Source organism: Macrobrachium rosenbergii, chromosome 44 (genome assembly GCF_040412425.1).
Source record: "Macrobrachium rosenbergii isolate ZJJX-2024 chromosome 44, ASM4041242v1, whole genome shotgun sequence".
Taxonomy (NCBI): Eukaryota; Metazoa; Arthropoda; class Malacostraca; order Decapoda; family Palaemonidae; genus Macrobrachium; species Macrobrachium rosenbergii.
In genome coordinates, this window is record NC_089784.1 from 39,507,607 (window position 1) to 39,518,465 (window position 10,859).

General features: G+C 38.3%; 1 protein-coding gene across 1 annotated transcript; it reads left to right on the plus strand.

Moving 5' to 3' along the window:
- Positions 1-693: 693 nt before the first annotated feature.
- On the plus strand, positions 694-1,933 carry LOC136829604 (cuticle protein AM1199-like; the record flags this gene model as incomplete). Its single annotated transcript, XM_067088450.1, has 2 exons — positions 694-1,046; positions 1,502-1,933. Coding segments are annotated over 2 exons (621 nt in total), but the record flags the coding sequence as incomplete, so codon positions are not given.
- Positions 1,934-10,859: the final 8,926 nt, after the last annotated feature.

The following is a 10,859-nucleotide window of genomic DNA, read 5'->3' on the forward strand; positions in this document are numbered from 1 at the left end:
ACCCCAATACCTGCCGACGCCCAAGCCTCCCCCACCCCTACCCCCTGTTTACATCACCCCAAAACCTCCTCCTCCACCTCCCCCCCTCCTCCTCCTCCTCCTCCTCCTCCCCCCCACCTCCACCTCCTCCTCCTCCTCCTCCACCTCCCCACCTCATCCTACGTACATTCCACCTAAACCCACCTCCTCCACCTCCACCTCCCCTCCTCCACCTCCCCACCTCCTCCACCTCCACCTCCACCTCCTCCTCCCCACCTCCTCCTACATACATTCCACCTAAACCAACTACCACTCCTCCTCCTCCACCTCCCCCACCTCCACCTCCCCACCACCTCCACCTCCACCTCCTCCTCCCCACCTCATCCTACGTACGGTCCACCTCCCCCCACCTCCTCCACCTCCACCTCCTCCTCCACCTCCCCACCTCCTCCACCTCCACCTCCACCTCCTCCTCCTCCCCCACCTCCTCCTACGTACGGTCCACCTCCCCCACCTCCTCCACCTCCACCTCCTCCTCCACCTCCCCCACCTCCTCCACCTCCACCTCCACCTCCTCCTCCCCCACCTCATCCTACGTACGGTCCACCTCCCCCCACCTCCTCCACCTCCACCTCCTCCTCCCCCCCCACCTCATCCTACCCACGGTCCACCTCCCCCACCTCCTCCCCCACCTCCCCACCTCCTCCACCTCCACCTCCTCCTCCACCACCTCCACCTCCTCCCCACCTCCACCTCCACCTCCTCCTCCTCCTCCCCCCCCACCACCCCCAACACATTCCACCGAAACCAACTACTGCTCCTCCCCCACCACCTCCTACTTACATTCCCCCTAAATCAAATACTCCTCCCGCCCTAGGCGATACCCCGAAAGCCAGTTCCCCAGAAAGCAAGCCCAAAGGGCCCGTGGGCATCATCAAGGATGAGAAGATTTTCAATGAAGACGGAAGTTTCAGTGTGAACTACGAGACAGAAAACGGCATCAAAGTCTTGGCGTCCGGCTCTCCTTCTGGAGTGGACAAGTCTGTGACCCAAGCCGGTCTCTACTCGTAAGTGATGCTCCATTCGTTTCTTTAGCATATTCTGAACTGCTTCTGTTGTCAATATTATCATTCTAATGAAATGATAAACTGTGTCTTAAGCTGACCGCCATATATAGTCTGCTTTTACTCTTAATTGGAGGTTATGATATGAATAAAACCTTAAGCGTATTTATTCAATTGTCTTTGACCACCTTGGTCTTTATAACATCTCCAGTACATAAACTCAACATTTTCTACTTTGTGAAGATATATTGAGAAGGAATCACTAATATTGGTCCATCTTTTGCTCTAGGCCGGGTGTCAGAAGGAACTGATAACCATAAGTGAGTTTAGTTATTATCTGCAGACTTGTAATCTTGTAAGGACAGATAATAATCTATTGGTAAATAAATTAGTTTATTGACGGTTAAACTTTAAGAATAACTTAACATCTTGAACGTGCAAACAATCCTTCTTTACAGCTACACAGCCCCTGATGGAACCTTAATAGAAGTGAAGTATATAGCTGACGAAGGCGGATACCAGCCCGAATCCAGTGCCCTTCCTGTGGCTCCAGAATTCCCTCACCCAATTCCACAGTTCGTCATTGAACAAATTGCCAGAGCAGCTGAAGAAGATGCTGCCGCAGCAGCAGCTGATGCAGCTGTCAAAACTACTGGCAACACCGCCGTTCCTAACTCAGCTTCACCCCAGGGCGGGCTAAGCAACACATACTACAGAGTGCAATAACTAATGAGTTATTTCGTAATAAATTCAATTACAAACTGTAACATAAATACTAAAACTTTCCGCCAGTATATTGCTAATGTTCAAGTTTATTTAAAAACTGTTACCAATATTTATTAGGGCTTCCGTGTGACAGTGATCTCGCTTAATAAACGAACCGTAAGGTATTTTAAAGCTGTTTTGTTGTCGCTGTTTTGTTGTATGTTTCTTATATGCAGTTCGATAATGCTTTGGGGATACTTCTCCAACAAAAGTGATGGCATAGCTATTTTCCAAGAATAAAAAAGGCTCGTATAGCAGGTGAGATCCTTAGGAATTCCTATCTAAGAAGGTAATAGATCCAGTTACTGGATTTTACTCTTGATAAAATCATCAACGCAGTTACATGGGCGAACAACATTTGACTGTAATCACCGCACCGTTGAAAAGACGATGATGCTACAAGACGTGAGACTCAGTAAAAAGAATGCTTGCATTTCGCTCACCACTTTCAGACACACTAATATTAATTATACATTTACTCACACACACAAACACACCCGCTCATCCCTTAACCATTGAATTAAGGATGGCCCCACTTCCATAACCTTGCACAGCGTAATGAATTATATCTGACTTGTTTCTAGGCAAGCAATTAATATTCTGTTTCATGAAAGCAAGTGCACACAACTGGATGCATGTATATATGTACATATATACATACACACACATATATATATACACATATACAATCATGAAGCTACAAATGTCGCTTAATATCGAAATCCACGCTACCTCGGTATATCTCCGTTGGAGAATTGTCGCCGAAGGGGAATTTATATAAGTGATAAATGAATTGGAATCGTGGGGACACGAACCCGCGACGAAAGCCTATTCAGCGACTCCAGTTGACGTAAACCATTGAGCCATCTCTTCCACGATTCCAATTCATTTATCACTTATATAAATTCCCCTTCGGCGACAATTCTCCAACGGAGATATACCGAGGTAGCGTGGATTTCGATATTAAGCGACATTTGTAGCTTCATGATTGTATATAAATCACGGTGTGATAAAAATTTCATATACACATATATGTATATGTATATAAATATAGACATATGTATATATACATCTACAAACAACAGATACACACGTGTATGTATGTATGTATATGTATATGTATATATATATATATATATATATATATATATATATATATATATATATATATATATATTTACATATATATATGCATATATATACATATACACACACACACACACACACACATATATATATATATATATATATATATATATATATATATATATATATATATATATATATATGTAACAACCCTTTTGAAACAGATAAAAATATTCCGTGTAGGAATATTACGTAACGTTACCGATTTTGCGATCTACTCCAGAAGGCAATGGGGTTCCGACCCTGTCTCCCTCCGTCTAACACTCAACCCACGCAGACCTCCCCCCTTAGGTCCCACACACTCTCTTTTTCTCAGCGAGTATCTCACGCGCCTCTCTCTCTCTCTCTCTCTCTCGGCACTCGCTTCGTCTCGCGCATTCCACATTAAAGAAATGAAATGGGTCATCTAAGGAAACGCAATCTTTCCTACAAAAATAGATTTATTATTTAAAGCAACCCAACAAGTAATGAATAAACAAAGCAAAGATTAAAATGCATCATAAATGAAATTGTCAAGTAAGAATAATCTAATCCTGACTAAAAAGTCTCATCACGGCTAATGGCCTGTAAATCCAAAAATTCTCACATATTCCATTATAGACTCTGTAAAGTCTAGCCCAGTCTCAGTCTCCCACATAAAAATTATAGACATTGCAAAGGTTTTGCATCTGTCTTTCTCTATGATCACACCAACATGATAACATCATGTTCCTCTCACATATGTTCTCATCACACCACCACCACCACCACCACCGACATCTGTCGAAGGAATTAAGCACAAATAATACTCCCAAAAATATGCAAGTGCAAAACATAATAATGAAAAGTCTAAAATGCATGGGTATATACTGGAAAAACAGAACACAATAAAATAGAATATTGAAATGGTAAAATGCTACATCCACTTCCCACACAAGTTCAAAAATGTCTTGAAACATGGTAAAAAACATAAGTCCACACTTCACACAGAAAAACGAAGAGTCTGAACTGTGCCTTATTCTGTCAATTCTAAGAGCTTGCAACACTCAAAGATAATGTCTTCACGATCTCGCTCTAGCTCCGCTAATGAATGGTCGAACTAATTTTTGGGCAGAATTAGACACAAAATCTAGATTTCTAACGTACGAACTCATGTACGCACATACCAACTCAGTCATATGACTCGCCAATATTGTGTGTTCATCAAATTAACTGCAGATGTAACGAAGTATTTGCTGAATACAACGATTCTGCAAGTGACGGCTTGCCCCAGTTCCATCTCACAGCTACTCCCTTTCATCACACCTATATAACATAGTAATATTAAAGCGACCGTATTTTCTGAAATATATATATATAAACATAAAGTGACAAAAATATATACCTTAAAAGGGTACTTATAATAGATAAAGGCATTTGGCTTTACCAGGGTTTGAACCTGTAGATTTAGATAAAATTATTCCAGTTTACAGGTTACTGGTTATATTCATAATTTTCAGCCCCACTTTAAGCCACACTTAAAAAAAAATTCATGATGATTACTCCCTACCTAAGTGTCTAAGTATCACCCAAAAATCTAATATTGAATCGAACACGTAAGTGATTCACTGCATTTTTTCCGCAGCATGGATCATACTCCCTCTCATTAGTAGGGCATGTCTCTTCTATGTAACTACACCTTTGACAATAGAAACACGGTGGCATGATACATCTCTTATATCATATGCCTCCGACGTTAGGTTTATTTTATCACGATTCATATGAATTAAGTCACTAACAACTGGCTCACATTTCAATATGTAATTCCTAATATTCCCAAGAGTTGCTTTATCAAAAATACTTTATAAAATCTTGCTCTTAGTATTTTCGATACTCTGCAAATATTTATTTCTTGTAAACATGTTGCGTACGAATTCCTCCTTTGATTTTTCACTGGACTAATTACAGATCATAATTTTAGATGAGAGCTTCCTCACAATTTCAAGTTATATTTTCAACATCACCAGTCTTACAAGCAGCACAATCTCTCTCGCCTCAGTTCTAAAATTCATAACCACTTTCTTCTTTGTAAATTATCTATCAGTACCTTGAATTCTACCCAAAGGCTCGACTAGGTCTCTCCTCTCCTCCTCTCTCTCTCTCTCTCTCTCTCTCTCTCTCTCTCTCTCTCTCTCTCTCTCTCTCTCTCTCTCTCTCTTTTAACACAGTCTGCAGGTTTAATAATGAAAACTTTCCTCTCAGTGCTCTATTTTCTCTTGTTGACTGCATCAACACACGGAGACTTCGATGCGTCAGCACTAACTATCTCTCCAGTCTTAATGATGACATCACCTTTCACTTCCTCTGCCTGTAGAGAAATATGATGAACTATATACCTAAGTGTCAGCCCTAGTTTATTTTTAAGTTTCCCATATACTTCAAGTGATCTCTCAGCATTTTCCAATCATCAACACGCATTGGAGATCCAGTTTAGTTGTTTTAGGTTTACACTTTTCACTCATCAACAATGTTCATCCCGCCCAGACACTTTCCTTAACCCTGCCTGTATGGCACATATAGCAAACATTCGTCGTGGTATGAAACTTGTAATCATTAGGTTAGCCTTAACCATTCAGGAGTCACCGTGTAGTTTCCAAACATTCACAAGCACCGTTTCTTAAGCACTACATGAGGGAGATGAATATGAAGTGTAAGTTAGTCCCAAGTTAAATGAATTCCCATTAAAGGCTAATGAACAGGTGGCATCTACTACTTACAGGGGCACTTCTACAATTTCTTGAAGTACTTATCATCTTCAAGGATGAAGTTTTGAAGGAATAAAGAAAAACACTGACTTTGGTGACCCATTTTTATTTATTCTTAACCCAGCAACTGTTTCAGGCATTAACTTACGACTTTCATTGGGCTATAATAGATGTCCAGTAGAACTACAATTAAGATGTATAAGCCAGTACAGTAAAAAAATTTTTAAACAGACATAAAATAATCAAAATCAACATGGAGATTTCACAGATCAGGAAAAATGAATATGACAAATTTCCTTTCATGAAGTCTCACAAGTCTGGATACTTCGACTCCAGAGTGTTCCAGCGCCCTGCAGCCATCCTGAGACTGACATGGTCTATTTGCAGAGGCTTACATGTCGCCTCAACAGCTGTTTCAGCTATTAGCTTATAGCTATCCTTAGGGCTAAGCAAGATCTGTAATTGAAATGCACTCCTCTATAAAGATGGTTAAAGTAAAAATTTATTGAAAATAATAATAAAAAAAATGTCCATTAACAAATACATTTGACACATCTGAAATATAGAATATTAAAGCTCTCACATTTTGGATGTTTCTTTATGAAGCCATATAAGACTGGATTTTCCAGCTCCAGTGAGCGTACCAGTGACCTGTAACTATTTCGTGCCTAACATGATTTGTATTGTCAACTTACATCCTTCTTTCAACGTTAAATGCAGTTTGTAAACTACACTGGTTCTAGATCCCTCGGATTCCTAGGGGGCAATTTTCTCAACACAATGAAGGTTAACAGATGGGGCTGCTTGTAACCACAACGTTGTAGTCTTTCTGTGTTTTTCCATCTCTCTGTGATGCAGCAGCTTTTGCAAGTCCATCCAGGATGTCCATATCCTTCCATTATGTTTGTTTGCACAGTCTTTCTTTTAAGCCAAATTTTCATTAAATACTAACTGGGCATATTGGATCTACCAATTTCTGGCACCACTTCTATAGTTCCCCATACTTCTTACCTTCAAGGCTGAAGTTTTTGGGGAACATTTGCTCCATTTATTTTATCTTAAGTTGACAGGTTTCTTAGACATAAATTTACTGGTATCATCATAGCTATAGTACATGAAAATTTGAGCTGCACTTCTATACAAAGGTGCATTCAGTTGGAAACTGTCTAAAAACAAGAATTTATAAAATGAAAATAAATAATTAATTTCACAGATTAGGATGTTTCTCCATGAAGCCTCTCATGATTGGATCCATTGATTTCTGAGAAAGTTCAAGTAACCTGCTGCCATTTTTGCCCAAAGATGCTTATAATTCAAGGCTTAAACAACTGCTCCAAATCCATATTAGTAAACCATGTTGGTTCCAGGTTCCTTGGGTCCATTAGGACTGGCGATCTTACTCACCACAAAGATTGGTTACTGGGTTGGAGCAGCAAAAATATCTATGCCGTATTCTCCTTTGGTGTTGCATTCTGCAGTTTCCTTCTCTCCGTGATGGAGTAGCTTCTCCACATCCATCCAGGAAGTCCATAATTCTTCAATTGTTATTATTTATTTTTGGTAGTCTTTCTTTTCCGGTAGTTTTGTTATATATTAATGCAAATGTGGCATTTACTACTTGCAGGCGTAACTCCTACAATTTCCTGTGCTTCTTATCATCAAGGCCGCAATTGTTGAGGATGGACAAATTTTTTTCTTCCTTTATTACTCTGAAAATGGAAGTAGTTTCCCTCACTAACTTATAGCTATCACAAGGCTATACTGATCTTCTGTAGAAATAAAATTACAACAAATAGGTGACTGTAGTTAAAGAAAATGCTTTTAACTAAGGCTCCAAAAATTACAATGAACATTTATATTTCACACATTAAAAATTGTTCTCCGAGAAGCTTCACAAAATTAGATTCTTTGGTTCCAGAGAATGTCCTAGCCATTTTACCCCCAACACAGCGTACATAAAGACGCTTACACAGACTAAAAAAAAAACACTGGTGGCAGATTCCGTTGCTCCCTGGGGTAAGGAATGTTTCTCATCATAAGGGCAGCTAACAGGCTGGGGTGGCTGAGGCCTCACAGTACAGTTCTTTCATAAGATGTAGTCTCTTACAAGATGAAGTCTTGCTGCGAATCCTTTCTCTCTACCAAGGAGAAGCTGTTCTCCACCCATTCAAGATGTTCATGAAATTCCACTTGAATTTATGATTTTTAGGCACAACATCATTTGGCAATTTTCATTAAAAGCTGATGCACATATGGCATCCACTACTTTCAAGCAAGTCTTTTAAAATTCCTTGAAAGTTTGGAAGATCTGCTGCTACATTTATTTATTCTTATGCAGCAGCCATTTCAGACATTACCGCATAGCTAGCTCTGGGGCAATACTAAATCTGCAATTGCAGTACACACACATACATATGAACACACACACAACACACACACACACACATATATATATATATATATATATATATATATATATATATATATATATATATATATATATATGTGTGTGTGTGTGTGTGTGTGTGTGTGTGTGTGTGTGTACAGAAATCCTTCAATTATCTGAATTAATAGAGCCAAGGGTTCATTGGATAATGACGAAATCCGAATAATGCCGCTTAAAAAAACCGAGGGGTGTGCAAGGGCAACTCTATACCCACCTAACCTTGTCAATACCACGTAACTGTAAACACTCAGTATGCTTAAAAAGAGCAACCATCACACTTGAAACTAAAAACTTTATTTCAAAGGCAATTATCTACCTTTTTCCCCCCATATTTGTAACAAAATATCTGCATAAATACATTTTAAAAAATGCAACCCCTTCATTTTCTCTCACTAGTAAATGACAGTTTAGTAGGCAGGTAGCCTACCTGTGTTTACCCACAGCCTACCATGGTTTTATGACCATTAATGTATTTGTATACATCAATTTCCTTATCAGTTGTTACCGTATTGTATTACGATAAAATGTGTAGGCTATATGTGAACTATAGACCTAGGCTAGCCCAGATGTTATACTCATAGTATCCGGTTGCAAAAGTCGAATAGGCTATTACATCTGTATTATTATATTGATAAGTTATCATCGTATTATGTATAAAAAAAGTCGATCGTCCCACCCTTTGTAACGTTAATGTTCTCAGAATCTGCTGATTAAATCTACTGCAGAAAGAATCAGGAAAATGTTTTTTTTACTTGCTAAATGAAATAAATGTATTATTGGAATAATATTATTCTAATTTTTACGTAAATGTAAAAGGGGTATACAAAGGTAAATTAATATTAGAGTTATAACTGCATAATAGGAGGTACATAAGCATGGTATGGGGATGGGAAGATCCATCTGAAAATTATCATAACTCTGAAAAATTTCATAATGCAAGTACAATAAGTTAATTGAATGACTGTGCCAGGCACAAACATATGGAAAAATAAATTTAATAGATCTTAAGTTATTGTTCCATAGTCTACGATGTAAGTAAGCTACTGAAAACCTTTTCAAATATTGTGCGGAAAACTTGCGTTTGACGAAGATGATAACAGTTTTTGAAATTTTGCCATTTGAATGCCATGTCTTTAAAGTAAGTTAAGTTACAGTATGTCAAATTTTAATTTCGTTGACATAAGGCAAATATTTGATGGAAATACCATGACAGAGTAGAAAGTCTGGAACCATTCGGTCTGATGGAAGAGTTGTTTCTCAGAGATTCAACAAAATTAAATGAAAGCACTAGAACATATTATGATAAATTCCTGCCTCACTGTGAAGTAACTGTCCTCATTTTTCAGCTGAAGTTATAACAAGCGCAGAATACTGAATCATTGAGGCCTTATATATAAATATTTAAAGGCAATGACTGAAAGCTTGCAAATGCATTCCATGGATAACACAGGAAACACTGATGCCTTATGCAGGCTGTGGGTCATCTTCCCATAAAAGGATGTAATGCGTTATGCATACCTGTTACTAGTATAGAATTTTGATCATGAATGCGGCCGCATATTTACACCTTATACCACTGAATGCCAAAGATTTTTATATTTCTCTTATCGCCCTCATGTAAATCGTAAGTGATGATGCTACATAAGTAAATTTTGTGGTTTTAGTGGTATTTTGATATCCGTTCCGAGATACATTGGAATTTAAATGAGCCTTTGATATGATTTCTCTTTGAAGTTATCATCTTCGTCAAACGCAAGTTTTCCGCACAATATTTGAAAAGGTTCAATTTGTTTAAGAGGAGTTTTTCTTTAAATAATATTTACATAGCAGTAGAAGCATAAAGTTTTAATGGTTCAAGGGAAAAGGTGTAATCGTTTAGTGAGGATTTTTTAAAAGGAACTACTTATCTAAATGGTTATCTAGCGACTTTTTTTGGAAAAGACATTCTTCTCTAATATTACCAACACAGGAACTGAAGCGGCCTAGTGAGGAATTTTTCAGAACTTACATAGAATTATGAGCACAAGGTTTAAGTGGTTTTATAAAGGACTATTATTATTATTATTATTATTATTATTATTATTATTATTATTATTATTATTATTATTATTATTATTATTATTATTCAGAAGACGAACCCTATTCATGTGGAACAAGCCGACAGGGGCCACTGACTTGAAATTCAAGCTTCCAAAGAATATGGTGTTTATTAGGAAGCAAGAGGAGGTACAGGGAAATACAGAAAAAGGAGATCTCACCTGTTGAAAAGGAAAAAATAAAGTAATAAATTAATAAGTAGATAAAAATGTATTAAAGAGCAAGGAAATTAGTACTGGGGTAGTAATGCATTGCATCTTTGCTTGAACTTTTGAAGTTCCAACTGCACGACATCCTCAGGGAGACTTTTCCAAAGTCCAGTGGCATGAGGAGTAAAGGATCTCTGGAACTAAGAAGTTATACAGCAAGGCACATTCACTGCATATTGGTGCTACTGTTCATCAATTCTGGTTGCTCTCTGCAGGAAAAGGGGACCAGGGATCTATTGTGAATGTGAAAGATTTCTATTGAAATACAACTCATAAAAAAATTTACAGGCAAGAGATCATCCGTAGATGGTCCAAGTCATAACTGCTAATTTTAAGAAACAGAAACCTACCACCACGAACCACTCCGCCTAAAAGAGATAAATCTCTCGCAGAAGCAGACATTCATACCGAAGAACAGTATTCTAGTAAA